The 23,200-nt window shown below is 42.2% G+C and overlaps 1 protein-coding gene across 4 annotated transcripts in view; it reads left to right on the top strand.

The window, feature by feature from the left end:
- KCNJ5 (potassium inwardly rectifying channel subfamily J member 5) overlaps positions 1 to 22,880 on the top strand; it is a 51,629-nt gene extending 28,749 nt beyond the window's left edge. For 2 of the 4 annotated variants that reach the window (XM_054802910.1, XM_054802909.1), the window contains exons 2-4: positions 2,860 to 3,034; positions 10,768 to 11,714; positions 22,062 to 22,880. In XM_054802910.1, coding sequence (XP_054658885.1) covers positions 10,775 to 11,714; positions 22,062 to 22,411 — 1,290 coding nt within the window. In that variant the 5' untranslated portion in view covers positions 2,860 to 3,034; positions 10,768 to 10,774 and the 3' untranslated portion in view covers positions 22,412 to 22,880. Of the gene's footprint in view, positions 1 to 2,441; positions 2,742 to 2,859; positions 3,035 to 10,767; positions 11,715 to 22,061 lie in introns of those variants that run through there. The other 2 variants (XM_054802908.1, XM_054802907.1) reach the window with 2 other exon arrangements.
- Positions 22,881 to 23,200: the final 320 nt, after the last annotated feature.

Genomic DNA, 23,200 nt, shown 5'->3' with positions numbered 1-23,200 from the left:
TATGCTTGCTCATGAACTGACAAATCTCGTTAGGGGAGAGGTCTCTCTTTTTCCAGCTGAATAATACATGTGAGATGTTGGGCAAACAGGGCTTTCTGCAGCCTCACGAATTAATGGGCACTGTGAAAATCCAGTCTCCACTTTAAACCCTCAACGTGCCCCACTTTTTTCACTGTTTGTAGGGAAATCGGTGGAGGACGTGGTGCCGGCAGATGGCAGTGCCTGTTAGCAGAGTTCCACTCGTGTCAGGAGAAATAGGAGCCTGCTCAAAACACAAAAACGTTTTTATTTACATTGCATGAAACACAGTGCCATTTCTCGCATGTGAGCAATGCAATGGTGTAGCTCGAGGTGGGCAAACACCACAGAAATAACTATGCTGTGAGCCCACTCCTCGGCACATCTGGGAGACCTCTGTCTGCTTTGAGGCTGTCGACTGGGTTCATAGTTCATAGTTAATATGCATTGGGTAAACGTGTGCAGGAGGTGGGAATGAAGGCGTTGACCAGGTTGCTTTGCAGACTTGCAGAGACTCTGTTCCTCTAGGGCTGCTGGCTGGACAGCTTTTCCTAGCACAAAAATTTATTCTAAATCTTATTAAAAGCGATTAAATAAAAGAAGCAGCAGAGTTGATGCCTTTACGAAGGTGACACTCTCCTTAGTGCTGGTGAAGCAGCATCCGGGGACTTACCCTGCTCTGAAAGCCAACGTTATGATTTTGGGGGGACTAACTCTCATGTGGTATGAATTACTGTTTAGTACTTTTTAAGTATGTTTGAATGCTTATTAAAAACCACAACAAAGCTGTTCATGTACTCCCCAAATAGCACTTTAATAAGGATACTTCATGTATCATAGACATACTCCTACAAGGTAAAATAAATATTGCTGAAAGGAGCACTCCTAACAGTTATGCACAGGCAGATCTAACATAATTTCATAGGATTTAAGCAACAGTTTATTACCATATCTTTTACTTTCATTGAAAATAGTTTTACTGCTGATTTGAATGTAGTCCTCTGTGCTCTTTGCAACCGAGATGGGGTAGCACTGTTCTAATGCATGCGAAACAGGAGCCGTACTGGCTAGTCTGATCTCATTGCCCATGCTGTGGTGAAGTGGGAAATATAGACTAACAACAAGTGGAAAAGCAAAATAACGTTTGCAAAACTCATTTTTAATGGCCTAAGTTCTTGGTCTGGCTCCAGATTCCTATCCCAGTGGGCCAGATCCAACCTGCATGTACAGATCAGAGAACCAGAACACTGGGAAAAAGTGGTATGTGCACAGAAATGTGCTTTCTTAACCCAGTCCCCTGTGCAATATGACTATTAATGATATTCAAAGCTGTGGTTATTTCCCTCTCTTTAGCGTGGCTGTCTTTGAATTTCCCAACAGCTACTTTTCCAGTCTAGCTTCCATAATAAGGTGTTACATATCCAAGATTTAAGATGATTAGGAATCAGATTTTCTGATCTACAGGAAGTTCCACTAGTTCAATTTTTTTCCTGTTCCAAAACAACAATGCAAATAATACATTGCAATACAGTAAAATAAAAATGTCATTCCAATGCTGACATATTTAATTAACGATGGTGTAACTTTAAAAAAATAAAAAAAATTGAAAGTCATTCAAAGCAGAACATGGAAAAAATTGCTTTCAGATTCCAGCAATACTGACACATTCCTGTACAGTGCTTTGGTTTTGACAAGTTCTCTTTTCCTGACCATAAAATCTTCTGTGAAAGCATTTCTGATGGGCTGCAATGCCTGTGGTCCTGGAATAGAGATTTGGGGAGGACCGAGTGACGGGATTAGGGGAACCGGGCAACGAAGCCTGAAGGTAACGTGCAGTCACTAGGCAGATCTTCCTCATATATGCAGCTGGCCTGACATTTGCTGTTCAGAAGAGGAAATATTTTACTAAGCTAGGGAGATAGCGTGGTATTATCAATGATAAAAAAAAGAATTAAAAAAAGAGAAAGACAAAAAATACAGCAAACCACCGAAGAGCTTTGAGAGCATTGCCTGGGACTAGCTGGATCGCAGGCAAACAACACAACTCAGTCAGCAAACACCATTTCAGCAGCTTGATGGTTGACAGGCAAGGGAAGAGTGCCAGAGGAATCACGCTCTCCCTCCTTCTCCCCACTTTTCCCAAATCCTTGGTCCAGCCTGGAAGAGCTGGCATTTCCACAATGCCAATGAACGTGTACGCATGTGCTCCCTGTTAAATATTCAGCTTCTGCATTCCCCGTCCTCCTTTTTTTTAGGTACTCTTTGTGTGATTTTAAAACAAGAACGTCAGCCCCCACCCCCTAAAAAAATGAAAGCTCATCCAGTAACCCGGGAAGGAGAACCCAGGCAAGGGGAGAGCTGAAGTAAACACACGGCACTTGGGGAACTGGCAAGGAGGGAGAAGAGCATGTGGTGCCAGGGGAGCACAGTGCCTTGCATTTTCTCAAGGCACGGAATACGCCTCTCTCCCCCCTCCCCAGGCAGCCCTTTCTGTGCAAAGCAGCGGCTTAAACCCCTCCCCTCTTTGCTTTCACTCCCGCCACCCTTCTCTGTGCTGCTCATTCAGAACAGATGATGCTCCCCGTCACATCCAGTCCTCTCCCTCCTCTCTGCCCCAGCCCTTTAAAAAGCTTTATAACACCAAGAATTCATTTGTACGGGAGGGAGCAGGATCAAGGAAAGCAGGCATTTGATAGGCAAAAGTAGCACTGCAGCAGTGGAGGGTGAGGGTTTGGAGCACCCCATGCCAGCTCCGACAGAACAAGGGAAATCAGGGATACCTAGGGACAGGGGCGTGTGCGTTTAAATCTTCAGTGCCACATAAATGTTTTCTAATAACAGGCAGAGGGAAGAAGGAAGGAGACAGCCCAGGCATCAGAAGACGATCCCAGCGCTCTGGTGATGGCATGGATCGGACACTTTTCCAGCAGCTGTTTTACCTACCTCTCAGCCCTGTCACCGTCCAGTCTCCCCGAAGTGCCAAGGCACAAGACTGATGCACAGCTGCTCTTAGCAAGTAAGTTACCTGATTTTGTTTGTTTTCCCAGTTCGCTGCTTTTCTTCTCTGGTTGCAAAGGATCAGGAGCCCAGAAGGCAGGAGGACAAGCGGCTGAGGTATTAGGTCAGCTGAACACCAGGTTTCTATCCCCAAACCTGCCAGGATGACAGCTAGAGATGTGCTGTTGTCTAACTCGCCACCTGCTAGGGAACTCTTTGGGAAGCTGGGGATTAGATGTTGATCTTGGGCAAAAGCATTGTCGGATCTAGTAAAGGTGTTACGCAGGAAAAGACTAAAAATGCTGAACTGCTCAGATACCAGATTAGTGGAGATCACTGGAATACAATGGGCAGGGGGAGACTGATCAGTAAGCAGCCCTGAAATGCATGGAGTGACTCCATAATCCTTACCTAGAGTCAAAGATTAAATTCTTTTATAATTAGAATACTTACTAGTCAGCTTAGGGTTTAAAGAGCCCTTGCAGTGTAGTCTCCAGACGATAAAGTGGCACGTTCACCCCTTGGAGGGGACAAGTAATTTAATGCATTGGGAATCCCTAGGGGTGTTTATTTTTCTGGGAGGTAAAAGTGTGATTCATTTTTTTATCAATGTCCTGCTGCATCAGTCAAAAAGGCACCCCAAATCCTCCTTTTTGTATTAGGACAAGGTGGTTGGGACTAATATGCTAACTTTTATACAGCATATGTCTCAGTTGGTTTTTGACCCAAGAGTTTCATGAAGAAACTGTCCCTGTCCCAAAAAGCTTGCCCTCTGACTTTCTGGGATTCTGTAGTCAAGCAGGTCCTTCCTCCTGCACCCTTTTACTTTTAAGTTGATAACTACCTTAGATTTATAGGGGAGTAGCTCAGAGGGAAGCAGAACTGGCTTTTTCCACTAGTTCTCTGACCAATCCAAGCAAACACTATTTTCTATAGTATGTGGGAAGTGTGTCTGGCTGTGGTTGTGTTGGGGGAGTTATTTCACTTCTGGGCTTCAGTTCTTTCCCCGCTGTTCCCACTCAGTTGGAGATAAAGGATCAGGATCATTTCTGGTTCTCCATCTCTGGAGATTAGTTACAGACCTGGAAAAAGGCAAACAGAGTTTTGGAGTCATGTTCTGAGACAAATCTCTGTGCTCTTTTATATAAGTCACCCGCTTCCTATTCAGTTTGAGGTCAAGAGAGCCACTCGGACATTTGGGGTGAGCACTGGCACTTAACCGGCAGTTTGGTATTAGGTAGGTCACTCTGGCTCTCTGTGATTCATCTTCTCTTGTCTGCACAGTGGGTTCAATAGCATTGTTGAATGTCTTGGGGCAGAACAGGCATTTGGTCAGTTCAGCTTTGAACTGTTTGGATGCAAGTTACTGGAGAAGTGTGAACATCCTTCAATTTTTTTATTTTTTATTTTTAAGCCAGCTGCAGGTCTGTATAGTGATTCCCAGTTGCTGTAATGGTGAAATATCTAAACAATGGAGAACAGGAACGTGCCGTCTTGGGGCAGGATTTTCTCTTAGAACTGAGGTTTTGCTTTCCCCAATATTCAGTGTGTGCTGTGTGTAAAAAGCCAGTAGCAGGAGAAATGGGAGTATCTTATCAGAACAAAAGTGTCTCTTTTTCTTTGTTCAGTTGTGTTGGTTGAAAGATAACGGTCAAATTTTCAATGATGCCGTGAGGTCCCCCTAAAAATAGAGTCTCGGGTAAAAGGACAGAGACAGAGAGGCTGCAGAGTGTCTCAGGCAGAGTCACTTCCTTGGAGGTGGAAGGATCAAATTGGTTTATTTTCAAGCTTTATTTGTTGGTAAAGAAAATATCATCTGACTGTTCAAAATTAAGAAAAACACCTAAGAGCATAATATTGTGGTTGCCTCCTTTGCATGCGGACTTTTCATGCTCAACTTCTTTAATTCAATGAAGTATAAGGTAATTGGCTGAAAGTTACACAGATTATATCCTCCCATCCACCCTACGGATTGGAACTGTGATTATAGCAAGTAGTAGATATCCCCTATGTTGTGGATACTGCACGTTCTCCAGTCCTTGTTCTGTAACAAATTGTTATAGCCTGTACACTGGAGTCATTATGATGTCTCGTAAGGCATTTTCTAGTTTTCATCTTTATGTTGTGGAAAAAAACTTCAAAGCCACCCCAGTCTTTATTCTCATTGCAGTTTAGTTTCTGAAGTCAATATATTTAAGCAACTACAAACTTGTCTTATGTATGGGATTTTTTATACTTTAATCCATAGTTGGGGGGAAATCTATTCGAAACCTGTAGCTACTTGAGAGAACAGAAACATTATTTCTTGGCATTGGAAACAGTCTGGGTAGGTTATTCATGCTGATAGGTCAGGCTATGTAGGCTTTCAGAGTAATCTTTAGACATGCCTGAAACAAATAGGGACTGCATTTATTCACTGCTGCTGGATTGGTGGAAGGTAAGAACAGTGGTCTAGTAATTACTCGTTTAGGATTTTGGAAACTCTGGGTTTAATTCCCTGCCACAGACTCCCAGTGTGAGTGTGGAAGAAGCAAGTTTCTTTGTGACTCACTTCCCCATCTTGAAATACAGGAAATAGAGCACTTCCTTGTTCCATAGATCTTAATAAATAAATAAAATGTTAAAGCACGTGATACCAGTGTTGAACACTGTGAAACACTTGGATACTCTGGGAATGGGGGACCACATTGCTACCTCACAACTGACAATGAAAGGGCTCAGGGATATTAGAACTGTGATTATCCAGCACTGCTGGGGAGAAGGATAGACTGGGATAAAAATGCAAATGTCCATAAGCTCTGTCTTTGTGTCATATTGGCTTCCTACCCAGAGAGATTTTCTTACAAGGTATTTTCTTTTGAAAGACCGAACATCTTCTGTTTCAGTATTTCTGAGCCTAATGAACTCTAAGCAGACAGGCGCCATCATCAGCCCAGCTCTGGCACAAAGTCATCCTGCTTCCTTCGTAGCTGCCTAGTTAATCATCAGTCACTCGGTTTTGTGTTCTGGTGGGTGGGTGTCTCCTCTAGCCCCAGAGGAACTCCCTTGTAAAATCATGTCTGTCAGCATGCCAGAAAAGCAGCGCTGCCACTTAATGAAAACTCAAAGACGACATGAGAGGCATCTTCCTACTTCTGGGCTGAGTGTGATTACACTCTGAAAAGCAATTATTTGGATGAGGGAGCTTTTGAACCACATGTTTATTAGTGAAATGCCACAAGTCTCCTTTCTTCTGCAGTTTCCTTAAATGTTTTGTTCTAGTTTTGATTAGCGTAACTCTTTTGCCTCATTCCCTCCACCCATGGATCTCCAAGCACTTTCCAAAGAGGCAGCCACCGCAATCTCTATTCATAAGTCAGAACACTGAAACATGACATGATTTGCACAAAACCTACGTGCCTCTCTTTTTCTCGCATGCATATGTATGCCTCAAAAGGTAATCTCCTGTTGGCATTGTTGACTGTTCAGTCTCAGTCATACACAGGCAGTAAATAAAAGGATAGCGGGAAAGATGCCTTTCCCAGGGAAATCAAAGCCCTACCTGTCAGTCAGTGCTTATCTAATAGCTGTTTATCTCCAGATTGTCAAAGGCCATCTTTTCCTAATATTTCTTCTTCCTCTATGCACTAGCACTCAGTGTTCAGCCATCAATGCTTTTATTCTCTTTGCCTGCTACTACTTTAATTTGTTCTATTTTGGGGAGAGGGGCAGGCTTACTAAAGAACAGTTGCTCATTTATTCTCATAATGCAAGAAAACACGGGCATCAGGTTTAAAACAAACAAAAAAGAGTATTCTTTTACACAAACTTAATAACAAATTCATGTCTTCAAAATCCTCCTGCCTGCCAGTTTAGACCTCTCCAGAAGGAAATCCTATCTGCACTGAAACTTGCATGTACTTAAGTGAGATCAGCAGGTATTTAAATTGAAAAAGTCACCATCAGGTGAAAGTGTCTCTTGCAAACTTGTCTTGTTTTACCTTCTGCAATGTCTTCAACAAATTTCTATCTTGAAGATTTGGAGCTATCAGGAGGTACATCAGCTCTGTCAGGCAGGGCTTGTAGACAGCTCTGCAAAACAATGCTTCCTGAAGGTACTTAGCTAACCCCATCTTGACTCTTCTTCATCAAATCTAAGAGCCCTAAATGTCACCGCCTGCCCTGAGACTGTCATCTGGGCAAAAGCTGAGCAAGAGCAAGTCTGATAAAAAGCCTCTTTGCAAGGTTGATAATACACTGACTTACATCTCCTTTTGCAGTAGCCTGTCCAAAAGGAAAGCAGCTTTGTACAAAAGTGACATTTTTATTATCCTGGCCTTGGTTAACCAAAGATGGTAAACGCCAGTGAAACAGGAGGGTGCGTGTGACTATAAGAGGCAATTTCATCTCACAGATCTCTTTGCTGGAGGGAACAGTGATTTACAAACTGAAGTCTAAATCTCCATGAGATGCTTGCACATAATTACCATTATCTGGAAAAGATGTGTATGCTTGATAGCAGTAGCAGTATATTATACGATGAAGGAGTTAACCAAATCCTTACATAGGTACAGTACTCCTTTTATAGTATCTTGTCATTTGTGCTAAAGTTTCCCAGAGCAGTTAAACTACTAAGGGAATGATAGCAAATTTCCTAGAAGATTCTTGTGCCGAGGATCTCACAGACCATTCATATCTATACCACAAATTTTACGGTTGAGGAATTAAGGCAGAAGGACAATCAGTGATTTGCTCAGAATTAGAGAAAAAATACTGAAATCATTTTGAACAGAAAGCTGGCTAGTCTTCAAACATGCAAACCAGTGCTCAAACTGCTAACCAGTATTATTCCTTTTAAAGAGTCTAATGCAAAGATTCATGTGCTTGATTATTTTCAATAACCACGTACTGAGGTTATGCTTATAATACAATGGGAGAGTTTAATATGAAATATTACAAATTGTAATGCCACTGAAACCGTCAGTAAAGTTCATAGACAGCAGGAATTTTTCTGCCTTAATGGACCACTTGTAAGGTGTTCCTGAAGCTTTCCAGAAAGATTTCACTTGACCTATTGTTAAAGATCAGTAGCATTAGAAAAGTGATGTTGCCAGTCTCTTGAGTTTTAGTTAAAGCAGGTTTTCCTGTACTTTCATTAATGGGCAGTCCCTCTGCTTCACCAGAGTGGTATTTCTAGGGATTTAGGCTTTTGGTTGTTTTTATTCTATTCTGTTCTTTTTAATATGTTTAAAGATCCTTTTGGTCTCTTTGGTATGAATCTAAAATATGAAACCTTACACTATAGATTAATGTCTTGGAATTGTTTTCTCTTACGTAGTGTCAGTGGAAGTGAAACTCAGCTTCAAATGTAACTTTTATAACAAAATTATCTTTAAAACAATTATTAAAATTGAAAACATGCAACACTTGCCTGTTTTTACATTTTTACACATAGATTGTTCAAAAGCTTTTTAGTCCAAATGCAGTAATTTTAGCTTAATCAAACAACGCAAACAAAGATCAAAAGTAATATTCATAAGAAGAAAGCGAAGAGGTTCTCCTCTGTACCTAATTCTTTTTAAGTCAGTGGATGGGATGCTTCTTTCCCTATTAAAGAGGGGGGAAAAAAAAAAGTGTGTGATTGTTCTGACTTGGCACATGCTTTCACATGTTGTGAAGTGAGAGTCAACATGTACCCTTATAATTTGACAGCATCTAGCAGACACTTTGCACGCATGTAAATAGACATACACTGTCAGGCAGCAGAGAGCCGGTCCGGGAGACTTGAATTTGCCACAAGTAGTAGAAAGTGACTGAACATATATTTAAATATACCACGAGCCGGCTCTCAGGAGTCCTGCCTTCAGAAGTGAAAGAAATAGAGGTAAGGATTAATATTCTGCCCAAATCCTTGATGTTGCTATTTGAGGAAGGGAACAGCACAGTGCTGGGGTTATCTAGCCCACATCCAGGATCACATGCAGTGAGGGCAGCAAACCTGATTCCTCCTAACTTCCCATCCCAGCGTCATTAATCCCTAGTATTTACCCCTTCCTGTGGCTGCACTGCCTCAGCCCTGGCCCAAACCCTTCAAACCAGGCAAATTTGCCAGCATGAAGAAGCTTTGGGACTGTGGCGTGGACAGATGGCTGGGTTCCCTAGTGAATAGAGCCAGCGGGTATGGTTCCAGCAACAGGCTCTGGCTGCTTCATTGGAGTAATGATTGATGGTGACTTATACAAGGGCTAAGAGTAATTCTTTGCTGTTAACCAGACTTGGCTACAGCAGAATGGAAGTGGAAATTTGTTGCTTCATTTATTCATCCTGCCTCTGCTTCCTTCCCGCCCACCCTTTGTGCTCTTTAATACCGAAAAGATGAAGCTACTTTGCTCAATCTTAAAATTGTTTTTCCCAAGATACTCTTAATTGTATCGCTACACCTTTTCTCATTCACAGACACATAAGAAGATTAAAGATAGAGGGAGCAGTAATAGATTTAGTTAGGTTTTAATAGGATTTGCAGAGGACAATGCAGAGAACGAACGCCATAGAGAATATTGCTACTCTATCTTTGATATCCCTAAGGCTTCTTAGGTAGTCTTTCACAGAGATTTTGTCTGTGCCTTGCATTCAGAGTCAAGATTCTCATTTTTCAATAGAGCATGTGTGGGGTTTTTTTTAAAGGAGTATCTAATCATCTTGGTAAACAGGATGTTACATTATAATCTGCAAAAATCATTGCAGCCATCATTTGGTGTTATTTATTTGTATCTTGTTAAGCATAGTTTTGCATGTCAACAGTGGGCTTTTTAGTAGCTCTCTGTTACGTTTCTAAAAGTGTCTGGGGTTTTTGTTTAATGTCAGATGAAGTAAAGGGGTGGGTTCTGATATATCTGATTAACAGTAGGTCTGGATTCATCCCACCTTCAGACACATAATTCAAGATGCTACATTAAAAGCCCATTTCACATTTGGAGCTCAGGCTCCCAGAATAATTTGTGGAGGGGGTGGGTACTTCCAGAAGGTGATTCAGCACACCTGAAATCTGAATTATCCCTCAAGGTGCCTTTCTGTGCTGACTGTAAGGGAAACTTTCATGCATAATTTAGACTTATGTGAGATTTAGGTAGACAGTGGTGCTCAGCATTTTCTTTTAATTTCTATGGTTTCTCTTGGTATGTACCCAAAACCTGAGGCTCAAAAAAACTCCAGTACCTCTTGAAAATATATGTTGATGTGTCTTTACTTTGCTTCTAGTTGTGATCTCAAGCAAATTTTGGGTGTAAAAAAAAAATCTAAGGACCAAAAAAAACCTCAACTCAAACCCCAAACCAAAAAACCGTAACAAGGTTTACCTATTTCATAACTCCCAGACTGTGCTCATCACTGTATTTTCTGAGGTTCCAGTAGTGCATTAAGCAAAATGACTGGCAGCTGGTTCATACTTGAAGAGACTGTGTATTATGAATCAGTATTTAACATCCAGTTCAATGCAGCATTATATTTAGCAAGTGGCTGTTGCAAGAGAAGCGCTGAAGTCTTTCTAAATGTTTCCCAAAACAATAGTAGGAGGAAAGACATGGCCCTAGTGAAAAACATTCCTGATGTAGAATCAGCCTGTCTCCAGCCCTGTACCAGCATGGAGCAAAGTTTGTCAGTGTAGCATTAATATTTGCAATGTCTGTTGTCCTGGTCTGTCGTAATGGTTCAGACAGGCTTTTGTCTCAGCTCTTTTCCTCCTATCTTAAACTTTATTTCTTTGTTCTCCCACAGCCCAGCCATGGCCGGAGATTCTAGGATCTTCATGAACCAGGACATGGACATCGGAGTTACATCCAGAGACCCTAAGAAGATTCCCAAACAGGCTCGGGATGATGTCCCCATTGCCACTGACCGAACCCGCCTCATATCAGCAGAAGGTAAGAAGCCACGTCAGCGTTACATGGAGAAAAGTGGCAAGTGCAATGTTCACCATGGAAATGTCCAAGAAACCTATCGATACCTTAGTGACCTCTTCACTACTCTGGTGGACCTCAAGTGGCGGTTTAATCTTCTTGTCTTCACTATGGTCTATACTATCACTTGGTTGTTTTTTGGGTTCATATGGTGGCTTATTGCCTATATCCGGGGAGACCTGGACCATCTTGAAGATGAGAACTGGATTCCCTGTGTTGAAAATCTCAGTGGATTTGTTTCTGCATTTCTGTTTTCTATCGAGACTGAGACAACAATTGGGTATGGCTATAGGGTCATAACGGAGAAGTGCCCAGAAGGCATCGTACTGCTCCTGATCCAGGCTATTCTGGGCTCCATTGTCAATGCGTTCATGGTGGGATGTATGTTTGTCAAGATCAGCCAACCAAAGAAGAGGGCTGAAACCCTCATGTTTTCTAACAACGCAGTGATTTCCATGAGGGATGAGAAGCTCTGTCTCATGTTCCGGGTTGGAGACCTCCGAAATTCCCACATTGTTGAGGCTTCCATTAGAGCCAAACTGATTAAGTCCAAACAGACCAAAGAAGGAGAGTTCATCCCCTTGAACCAAACAGACATCAACGTGGGATTTGACACTGGAGATGACAGATTGTTCCTGGTGTCACCTCTTATCATCTCGCATGAAATCAATGAGAAAAGCCCCTTCTGGGAGATGTCCCGCACCCAACTAGAGAAGGAGGAGTTTGAAATTGTGGTCATCCTGGAAGGAATGGTGGAAGCAACAGGTAAGGACTTGTCAAAAATGAACACAATTTTCATAGAATCATAGAATCATTTAGATTGGAAAGGACCTTTAAGATCGTCGAGTCCAACTGTAGAGAGGGAAAGGGGAAAAATGGAGTTTGGCATTAAGATTTTGCTGTCAATGTCACCTGGACTGAGAACATGTTGGTATTTGTCCTTCCCTAGTGCCTGATTCAGGTGGGATATTGTGGTCTGAGATACCTAGCAATTAAAAGACAGTTCCTTAGCTCATGTCGTAGTGTTTCATGCTCTTTTTATAAGTCCGGGATTCAGACAAAGAGGTTAGTCGAGAAGCTATCCATAAACGCTTAGAACTGATCCATGGAAAAAAAGGAATGGGCTAAAAGAAATTGTGAGGTCTCTCGTGGTCCTGTTTTCCGAGATCAAAATTCATGGCACAAATCTTTTTCCATTTCTCCTCTGTATAAAAAATTGGCAGTAACTGTGCTATTTTAGGTATGGCTGCGGTGTGGAGGCTATGAAGGAAGTGCCCAAGTATTACTATATCCCATAAAACAGCATGTGCTGAAACTGAATGACTTGCACGTGATGCAGGACATATATTTTTCAAAAGAAGCTCAAAGAGGAGAAATACAGAAACTGCTTTTGTGACTCTTGCAACCCAGCAGCTGTTTAACAGCATAAACCAATGCTGTGTAATGGGTAGATTAGGAGATATACTCAGCTGATTCCCAATTTCCTCCTCTGGGTATATTTGAGGCAGTTGGCGAAAGAAGCCTACGTCCGTCATAATAAATCTGGAAAAGTTGTTTGCCTCAGATTTCCAGAGTGCAGAAAAGGGAGGTGGTAGTGCACCTCTCAAGCTGAGTCAATGGATGGCCATGACAGCCTCCAGGCTCCTTTCCACAGGTGGGATGCAGTGTATCTCCTAGGGGTCTGGCTAGTGAGGAGGATGCATTTACTGCGGAGTCTCACCTACAAGACATGGCACTGTGGGGTCATTTTACCACTTGCAGCTAATTCATTTATTGCAGGCTTTGAGGAGGAGCTGGCAGGCTCTGTCTGCTGTGCTTCTTGCTAAACAGCAAGCATGTTTAAGCACCCTGAGATGCTGATGCTCCCTTCAGGCAGGCTGTCTGAGTCTGGGGTTGGCAGCATGTCAAATCGGGGCATTTAAGGGGAATGGGGCTACAGGCAGCACTGAGGAGAGAATTGCTGTCTGGAGATGTGGAACCACAGAAAGGGTCAGAGATGTAAAAAAGCTTTTATAAGTAGTTTTGCACTTTGGTCTTTAAGGATTTTAGTTATGAGACAGCACTGTGAACCCAGTTTTCTGTTGGTGGTATTTGGGGATTTTTCCATCTTGATGAGGCATGGGTTCTCTCTGAAACACTTGCAAGGGTTTTTGGCTTGATAGGAGTACTCAGTGGTATGGGCACCCTGTCTCAGATTCTGGCCTTTGCTTACTATTAATATCATCCCCTTCTAGAGATTCGTCCTTGTTAGTCTCCTCACAGCCAGATGTAAGGGTAAATAGTCTCTCAAATTCCTGCATCCCAGACCATCGCTCTTAAAGACAGCTCTCTAGAGAGCTAATTCAGTTTCCCAGTATTTCCCTTTAGTCATTAGGTGAATAGAAATAGCTGACTTTTCCAGGCAGAGCTAATGGGAGGTTATGTATAGATTGCACTGTACCTAGGTTGGAGTACTGTATTGTACAAATGGAATTCGTTTGGCATTACTAGGCAGATCTCTTTCCCAGCAGAGTATTGTAGAGATGTAGCAAAAGAAGGGTGGGTGGAAAAGACTATCAAAGGCAAAGATTTGTAATGGAAGCTTATTTTGTAGCCTAAACATTTCCTAGACACTAGAACCTCCTAATCTGAACATGGAATGCAGTTCCTTGTTTGTCCAAAGCCTCTTTCCTCCTCACACAGTGACACTATCAAATTCTGTTTGAACTGCTACTGCACTGCCTTCCTCTTATGAAAGCTCAGCCTCTGCTAGATATGTGTGAGAGGAAGTCATTATCAATAACAACCTCAAAATTAAAAGCATGGCATAGGAATAATACTGCTTTACAAATGGGCTCCTCTCCCAGAGGGGTTGTACAGGCCAGTGTGTAATGATATGAAGGAGCATACATCTGTGGAAATGAATTATTCTGGTCTCAGAAGACAGGCTGTGAAATTCCAAAATTGGAGTAGAAGAGCCAGTTTGCATTGAACTTAGAGCAGAGTGGACCTCAGATGATGTTGTTAGCTGATTCGGAGGCTGAGATGATTTTCTGAATGACATATGGCAACCGGGGGGGGAGGTGTGATATTTTGCCACAATGAGAGTGGCTTGCAGAAGCACAGTGTTTGTGCTTTCCTGCTTTGTCCTCACACTTCCTAATGTTGATAAAGCAGTTTGGGGGATATTATGCCTACCTCCATACCTTAAAATTTGCTCCAAGCAAATTCTTTAGGTTCTTTCCTTCCTATTGTATTGTTCCAGCCCCAGCTGCTTTCAGGAATGGTATAATTTACTTGCAGCGTGACTTCTATTAAATCATGACACTGTTACAACCTGGTCAGGTTCAGGGCAGTATAAAAATGCAACAGGCCATTTGTTCCCTTAGTGTAACCCCTATGAGAAACTAGGAACCACCATCTCGGTGTCCAGACGTACAACTGGTCAGCATATGTAGCCCTGTTCATGGTGCACAAGAGGCAAGCGAGTCCTGTGTGCTGTCTCAGCAGTGGCTCAGCTCTGCAGTTGTTGTCAGGAGTAAAAATTAATGGAAACTTATTCCGCCTTTACAGACAACAGCAAATCATACCGTGAATGCATCCTGCACTGGAGGGGGAAAGACAGCTATATATTTTCAAAAGGTATTTTGAAAGCAGGTCAAAATGTCGATTGTCAACATACAAATGACTAAAGAAATTTAAACGTAATATCTTGACTAAAAGCGTGAATATTTTTCACTGAAACATTTGGGACAGCAATTTTATAGCTATTTCCAGGAGCTTTAACCAACCACACACATATTACAAATGTATTGTCTCCTCTCAAACAAGTAACTCTTACCCCTGACATTTAGGTTTAATTCTGATCCAGTGGAAGACAAAGATGGTAAATAGTTTCGAATGAAAAGTGTAGAATACATTCTGAAGAGCTGAAACACTGCAAGTCATTGTTTTTTTTACAAAATGAAACATTGTGGTTTAAAACCATGTTTTTGTTTTCAAGTTGACTTGAATTTTTAAAAGGATAAATAACAGCACACTGAAGAATAGCACCACACAAGAAACATACCAGCCAGCCTAAAATGCAATGTTTTTATTTTGCCGAGAAAGAAAATAAACATTGTATTATTGTAGTGAGAGCTCTCCAGGGATCCACAGCTATTCTCCTAACGAACCCACAGAGCCAGCTGCGGCAGAAAGCCCACTGACACCGGTCTTGCCAATCAATATTTTGGTTGAGGCAATGTGGCTCCACAAGAAATTAAAAAATGCCAAAGGGAGACTAAGTTTCTGGGCAGATCCGGTGAGATCATTGCTGAGTATAATGACCACTGTAAAGGCAAAATCAATATAGATGACAAGTGTTCTGACTTCCAGTGCTGCTTCGTGGGCATCTTGAAGCAGCAGCAGCACTCACAGTGCCTACTTAATGAATTGGTCACAGAGATTACTTTAGGGAATTAATTCTCTTTTGCCTTATCTGAAAAGGGATACTTGTCAGGATCAGCTGGCCCAAATTTGACCTGCAGCAAAAGGGAAGAAAGTGAAGGTGGAAAATCTGTTTGCAAAGTGAATGCATTTTTGCTTTCACTGCCTTTCTGCTTCCCACAGTGGCAACAAAAAATGCGAGCCATCCTGTCGACAGACTAGGTCTAGGCTGTTGTTGGCCAAACCTCTTGCCCTTATCTTCCTGATCCTGAATTGAACGTAGTGCATAAAGCAAGGCTGCTGGAACCTAGGAGAGCAGTGGAGATTCAGACCCCCCTTCTATGTGCATGGAGAGTCAGCTGGGTTATGATGAAGAATTTGGCTGATTCAATGAGAGAACATTGGAGAGTCCGATTTTTATTTTTAATTTTTTTTTCTGTAAGGCATCACTCTTCCAACTTCACCCTTCCACTGCTATTTACAGACAATTAACCAAAACCTGATTTATCAGTAGCAGTCCTGCAAGCCTCATTCTGTACTTACGGTGTCCAGCATTGGTATTGTCCAGGCATACAGATAGCAGTGGTTACTTTACTTTTGGTCCTCACTGGTTTTCATTACCTCTTTTTCGCACCACCATTAAATAAGCCACAAGAGACAGTCCAGATGCCTGATTAGTCCAGTCACTAAATGAAGTTTTAATAAACTCTTAGGAAAGGATAGACATGCAGATTTCTGTGTGTGATAAAAGGTGGTTTAATGATTACAAGTAATTTACCTCATCCTGTCCCTGTAAGAGTGCAGGCAAACAGCAGCTTTTTTGCACCTCAATTTATCTACCTTTACAGAGGACATAGTAAAATTTCCTGACTGTAAAAACAGGACCAAAAGAAGTAGTCACAACATAAGATATCCTGAAAGTAATAATGATTTTCATGGGAGAACAAAGGAAAGGTGACATTACTAAATGTTTTTTTTGTGCATTCATCATCTAGTTTGGGTTGTCTTGTTGTTTTGTTTTGTATTTTGCATATAAATAAGTTTTCTGTAAGAAGGACCTTGCAGAACTGTTATAGAAACTGCTTATATATAATTATGGGGAAGAAAGAGACGTCTGAAGTCATTCTTTTCATGAGCTGAGTCGTCCTCCAGAGGTAGACATTGGCAGGCTAGTCATCTTAGGTGCCTCTGCAGTCGCTGTAAATGCCTTTGTGAGGGGCTTAAAGTTACACGGTGTGAGCTTGGTGTTCAGGTTCTGTCTGGTAGAGACATGGCAATTGAATCCAAGGTCTTTAAATCATAAGGTCCTTTTTATTTATTTATTTATTTATTTATTTATTTATTTATTTATTTTCCTAGTGCCCAGGAGCTTTTGCATGCCTGGAGAGGATTCAGATAAATTAAAATCCTATTACTCTCCTCTGGCATAAAAATCAAAGTGAATCAAGCCCAGACATGGAGACAAGCACAAATAATTGGAGGACCATGCTCCTACCTTCTAATATTCCTTTTTAAGTTGGAGGTATAGTGACTTTTTGGAGGTTACAGTGTTCTTTGGTCTAATTAACGTAAAGGGACTAATAAATTTTATAACTATCCGAATGCTGATGTTAATCTGAAGACATGTATTGCCTAATTAGAGTGATAGAACTTAAAATTTTATAACTACTCCTTGCCATTCTAACTTACATCAGTCTGTCACTATACCTCCGAGTCCATCAGTTCTTTCTCTGTACTCTTGTAGTGTAGGTGGAGCTCAGCTCAAGGAGCAGAGTATGTATTATGCAGCTTTAGTGCATCCAGTACAAGGGGAAAATTCACTCTGCATACAATAGCGTATGAAAACAAGGACAGAGAAGTGAAATCACTTGCAGCAGTATCTGTGTCTGAAGTGCAGAGAGCGCCTAGGAAATATGGCAGACATACAGTCAGCATCCACATGACATTTTGCCAGCAGATAATCACTGAGCTCTGTGGCATTTAAATGAGGAGAGTTAATTTTAGGCTGATGAAAAATGTTGTCTTGACAGCCCCAGGGGCTGGGATATCTCTACCCGCTGAGAAAGTTCGGGCCACGTAGCAGTACTGAAAGATTCAACTATGCTGCTGATGTGATCAAATTGAAGCCTGGGGCAGTTTCTTGGGCTGGTAGATCACGCTTTGCGGTCCCCTTGCCCCCTCCCGTTAAACTGCCAGTAAAGGTACTGGCTATGCCAGTATGTTTGACGAAAATCTGCATCCTCCAACAGTTGGAGAGACTGCTGGTTCATCTCTGGATAACCAAACAGCTGCAAATGCACTTTAGATTTGGCTTGTGATAATCAAGTTTGATTTTAACTGGTAACCTAAGGGTATACAAGACCTGGAAATGAGGAACAATCGCCACTTTTCCTAGCAGCGTGGCAGAGCCAGAAGCGTCTGCTCCAGTTGCATAATAAGGGGCATTGCAAGTGATGAAATGTTCTAAAATCTGCAACTCCCATTGAGTACACTGCAGAAAAAGCAAGCTCCTTACTGAGTGAGCCATCAAATAACTGCTTTTTGTCGGCACGCATTAACATTCCTTTGCCTTTGATAAAATGTAAGCTGCTTGATCCCAACTGATTTTGATGACAGAAAAGTGCCTTATTGGTAGAGTTCCCTAACACCTATTTTACACACCGGTCTTTCCTCAGTGACTCTCTCAGGTCTCGAATGTAATGAAACACCTGGTTGAATACACATAGCAATATATTTTGCATCTTTTCATCTACTGGAAACCAGAAACGAGCTGTTTAGGAAGGCATCTATGGCTGCCTTAAACAGGAACATGCACAAACTCTGTTATTGATCCTGTGATGTAGTGACTCCAGCCGACAGACAAAAAAATCCACTTCTTGGGATTCTGCTGTAATGAAATTATCGTTAAAATTCTATGAAATGTTTATTGCAGAACTTGAAACCAGGAGACAGTCCTCTGGTCTCCAGCTTTCTAAAAAGCCTGGAACTGGTTCCAGCTTTATGGAAAATTTGGTGCATCTGCTTATAACTTTGTACAAACTTTTTTTCTGGTTTCAATTCAAACTGAGTTTTGTTTGCAACTGAAAGCTAAGCTGCTGAATTAAGAGACGAGAAAGCTGTAACTAAAACTTGAAAGCTGAAGATTTCACATGCCATTTCACATTTTCCACAATTGACAGATTGTAGAAATTTATATTAAACATACTTTTTCATTTTTTAGACCCTTGTTTAGGAGAAAATTAAACTTCTAATGGTCTTACTATCCAGAAAATACAATACACTTGAAAAATAAAAATCTCAATGACTTTATTTTAAAGAAGCTTTGAAGCACATCGACTTAGACTGACAAAGGGGAAATGAGGATATTATTTTGGCATGAAGCTTATTTAAATGAAATACCCAAGTCACCAAACACCACTTTTCTATACCAAATATCTGTACCATTTAAATCCAAAATGTGTAGTTATATCTACTTTAAGAAAAGGATTAGCAGCTTTTATCAGGGCCATAAATACTGTGATTATTTTTGCAAGAAATTCTGAGAGTTTGAAATATCCCTCAGTTTCTTCTACTCTCTGAAGTGTCAGTGCTTCGGGCAGCCGTAGTAGGGTTGCAACTGACGGTGCTGCTGCACTGAAGTAGAACAGCAAAGTTGGTGTGGTTCTTGATGGGTACGAGCATGCCACGGAGCAATTCACTACACCCAAGATGTCCCATGGACTTGGATGAGCAAGGCGTAGGAAATGAAACCGCTGATTTTTGCAGAGAGCCCACAGCCGTGTCGGAAAGGTGTTACACAGAGGGCACAGTGCACATTGCGTGCAAGGGGAAAGTGGCTGCATCCATGTGCTCTTAATGAAAGTAAGGTTTATTGTTTCCACACCTCTTCTGTCATCTTTTTACAGTTACAGAGGCAATAATTAGCTAGGGACATTACAGATGCATTAATTAACCAGGCTGGAGAGCACAGGGCAGCCTGCGAAGCAGGCACTTAATGGAATTTGAAGCAGAGACAATGCTGTTTACTGGGTAATGTAGGAGTTGCCAAGCAGTGTGTCCCCACGCAATTGAAACACCACTGCACATGTGCTAAAAAGGAATATTTGAAAGGGATTATGGAGCAATTACAAGTTGTCTTATTGTGCTGGCTCTGTGTACCCCTGGGGTTACAGAAAGCAGCTACTGCAGGAAGCTGGCAGTGTGCAATATTTGGTTGTTGAAAGCTTTCTATTGTTCCTTCCTTAATTGAATACTTACAGCAGGAGATAACTATGATTGTGTCTCTGGAGCTCAGTTTCACTGTCAGGTACTGCCCCCAGGGAAGGAGCTATTTCAGGCCCTGATTATAAGGCAGGAGTTCCTTTAGGATGCCTCAGGCCCCCACATTTAGCGGGGACACCCCATCTTGGCCTTGGGGACAGCTACACGGTACCTTTATGCAGCACTTGGAAAGCCATGGTAAGAATCAACCAGCTCATTCATAGGACCTAAATCCTGTGAGCCTGAGTGGTCTGCTCTCCTGCTGTCTTTGCAGGGCTTTGAAAGTGCTCAGAGCGTGGAGGAGGCACTTGAAGGCCTTCATGATTTCTGGTGCAAAACCAGCTCAGTCTAAAGGAGAAAGGGCTAGTTCATTTTAACTGTCTCCTTACCGTACATGCACATGCCGCTGGTTGCCTGGCCTCCCAGCATGCGGGAGGATCCGAAAATGGGATTAGCCCTGCAGCCCTGCATTACTGACCCTCAAACCAGCCTGTAATAAAAGCCCAGGGAGGTCAACGCTATGGTAAGTGTCAGTGACACAGCTCTCCTGAGAAAAACCATAGCAGGACTCAGAAATTAGGAGAAGCCAAGGAGCTGCCTGCGCATTGAGCTGCTCTTTGTTAGCTGATACAAGGGAGTGAAGATTAACCAGTCTTTGCCTTGAGGACTGAGGAGTCCAGGGCAGGTGACACTGCAGGTTGTAGTGTCGCTGTATAGTCAAGAGTGGTCTCCACACTGTTTTTTACTTGTAAAGCAAAAGCCAATAGTTTCCTGAAAAGATGCTGTACCTGAATAGAGCTTCTCCTTAAGGCAAAAATACTCGGGGGAATTTTTTTTCTTCCATTACTGTATTTTTCATAGCAGCCTCTGCACTTCCCGGTTCCTTCCGGTCCAGGAAGCAGGCACGCTAGAACACTATGACTAACTCTGCACTTGTTGTTCCTGCCCAGAAGTAAATACTCCTGCAGATCTTCTTGGGGGGAAAAATTGGCTTTTCAGTCTGTGATACAGAACTGGAAATTTCTCAGTGTTGCCTGTGTCACTGTCTCTCTTTTCCCCTTTCAAGAACCAAAAGCAACTAATATACTCCTGGCCTGATAGCTTTAAACTAAGGAAAGCAATGTGAGACAAATAAAACTTTCCAGAGAACTTGCTCGTGTAGGTGTCTTTTAATGGACTGTAGCAATTATGAAAACAAAATATTGGTCTTTTCACAAAGGTGCCTTTTTTTTTTTTTTAAGGAAAGGCGTTTTCTGATTACTCTCAGATTTCAGTCACTTAATTGAGCTCATGTGGTGAAAATAGATGATGCAGTCTTCCCTGAAGCATCTGATAGTGATATTTTTCCCCCTATGCATTGCTTTAGATTTCTGTTTGTGTACTTTGGGCTGCAGGGGTTAGACTTGGAAGTATTGGCCAGGAACTGGATTAAGTGCATGTTTTGAGTGTATTCCAGTCAGGCTTATCTCTCACTCTCCAAAAGAGAACAGTGGGTGGACTTTGTGAGGTCAGGTTTTCCAAATTTCACCAGAATTAATTCCAAACTCATAACATAACTAGTACAAAGAGAAGACAAATATTTGGAAAAGAAGTCAGCAGGTGATTCCAAGAGAATTTGTTCGCAGTTACGCCAATGCTGAACTCTTATCCCTGCTCTGCAAAGCTTCTCTTTAAACTTTTTCAAAGTAAATAAATAAACTCTGATCCTTGGGGCTGAGAAGCAGCTTGACAAATACCAGTTTCATATTGCCCACTGTTCATTCAATCCACAATCCACTAATACACGGAATTCAATATGCTTATGAGCCTGACTGCGTGGTGTTGTGGGTTTTGGTTCTGCCAACCCAACACAGTTGGACTGAACCCTCCAGAGATACTTAAAAGCCAGCTTGCCATATAAATCACCAGGAGTTGTGCCCCTCTCCACCTTTTGGGCTATACATCTTGGTGCCTTGACCTAAGTGCAGGAGGGAGTTGCTGATAGTGCTGTAGATGAAGAGGGCTGGAGTCAGATGCAGCTGGAGTGCAGGGCAGTGGTTCATTCGACTTAGGGGCTGTGTGGGTCAGGATTTGAGGTGCACTGCCAGGGTTGGATGTCGTTCTAGCACGGTTCAGCAGAAGTGCTGTTAGTATCAGCCATGCAAGCAACACCTCAACAGAGCAATGTGAGGACAGAGAGAAGCTGCTTAGTCGTACCAGACTTCAAACCCATAAGCACAAGGTTCAGGAAACAGCCTGAAGATGCGGCGATGAATCCATCCCTTTTCCTTTGAGTGCTCAGCTTTTTCATGATAGAGGCTTTTGTGAAGCTTATTAAGCAAAGACCTTTTCTGTGTCCCAGAGCAATCAGGTATGGAGCTAACATGAAAGTGCTTTTAAATGAAAGAAGTAGTTGGGTGAGCATTAAGGAAGCTTTGCATTTAACATCCTTCTGTTTCTACCCAGGGATGACTTGCCAAGCTCGCAGTTCTTACATGGACACCGAGGTGCTGTGGGGACATCGCTTCACTCCTGTCCTCACTCTGGAGAAGGATTTTTACGAAGTCGACTATAACAGCTTCCATAGCACTTACGAGACCAACACTCCTGTGTGCTGTGCCAAAGAGCTGGCCGAATCTCGCCGGGAAGGCCAGCTCCTCAGCCACCTCTCCAGTGCCACCCTCCTGAGCGGAGGCAGAGAAGCAGTGATGGCAAAAGAGGAAGAAGAAGAAGAAGAGGAAGAAAATAGGGAACCAGCAGGATTGAATGGAGCCAATGGGACAGCAGGAGAGGTGAAAGAAGATATACCTGTATAACACGTGAACTGCTGGACAGTAGATACCCACATACACATACTGGGAGGCTGTGGCCTGGCGAGTCAGGAACTGACTGGGAGTCAGAGAGCAGAAATTTATGTACAGATCTCTGCTGCCTGCCGCTTGGTCCTGGCGAGTCACTGCACAGCACTGTGCCTCAGTTTCCCTACCCTTTTAGCTGTACAGTGAGGTTCTGAGCTTTGCACTTGCTTGCAAAGCATTTTGATCTCTGTGGACAAGGCTCACTAAATATAATCACTGTTAAAATTGAAATTCCCACTACTGGTTGTTTCAAAAGATGTTCATTGGACGTTCAGAACCTTTCCCCCTCGAGAGAGTATTTAAAAAGTAAAAGTCCAGAATGTCCCTTCTCAGTATGAAGAATGTGGTTTCATACCTTCACTTAATTTGTGAGTCAATGTATTGTAGACATTGTTACTGCTAAATTAAAAGAAGAGGAAAAAAACCCCTCTCTTGTATGTAGTGAAGTGTTTTGCCTTCATGATTTTTATTAATAGATTTTAGTGTTTTCCTCCAGGATCACAGTCATTGTGATTTATTTCCAGCAAAATGTCTGATACTAAGAGGACAAACCCTCAAACCTGTAGCATGTTTATCCAGTGGTTTTGACTGTCTTTGCGAACTGAAGTGCTATCTTTGTGTACTGTCTTCATGGAATCTCTGACTCATTTCATAGGCTATCCATGACCAGAGAAAGTTTAGATCTTGCCAGTGATCTGTGAAGGTTTTTTTCTGGCCTGGATGTCCCAGTTTCAGTTCCAGCTGATG

Source organism: Grus americana, chromosome 24, assembly GCF_028858705.1.
Source record: "Grus americana isolate bGruAme1 chromosome 24, bGruAme1.mat, whole genome shotgun sequence".
NCBI classification, from domain to species: domain Eukaryota; kingdom Metazoa; phylum Chordata; class Aves; order Gruiformes; family Gruidae; genus Grus; species Grus americana.
This window is presented reverse-complemented; position numbering and strand designations above follow the sequence as displayed.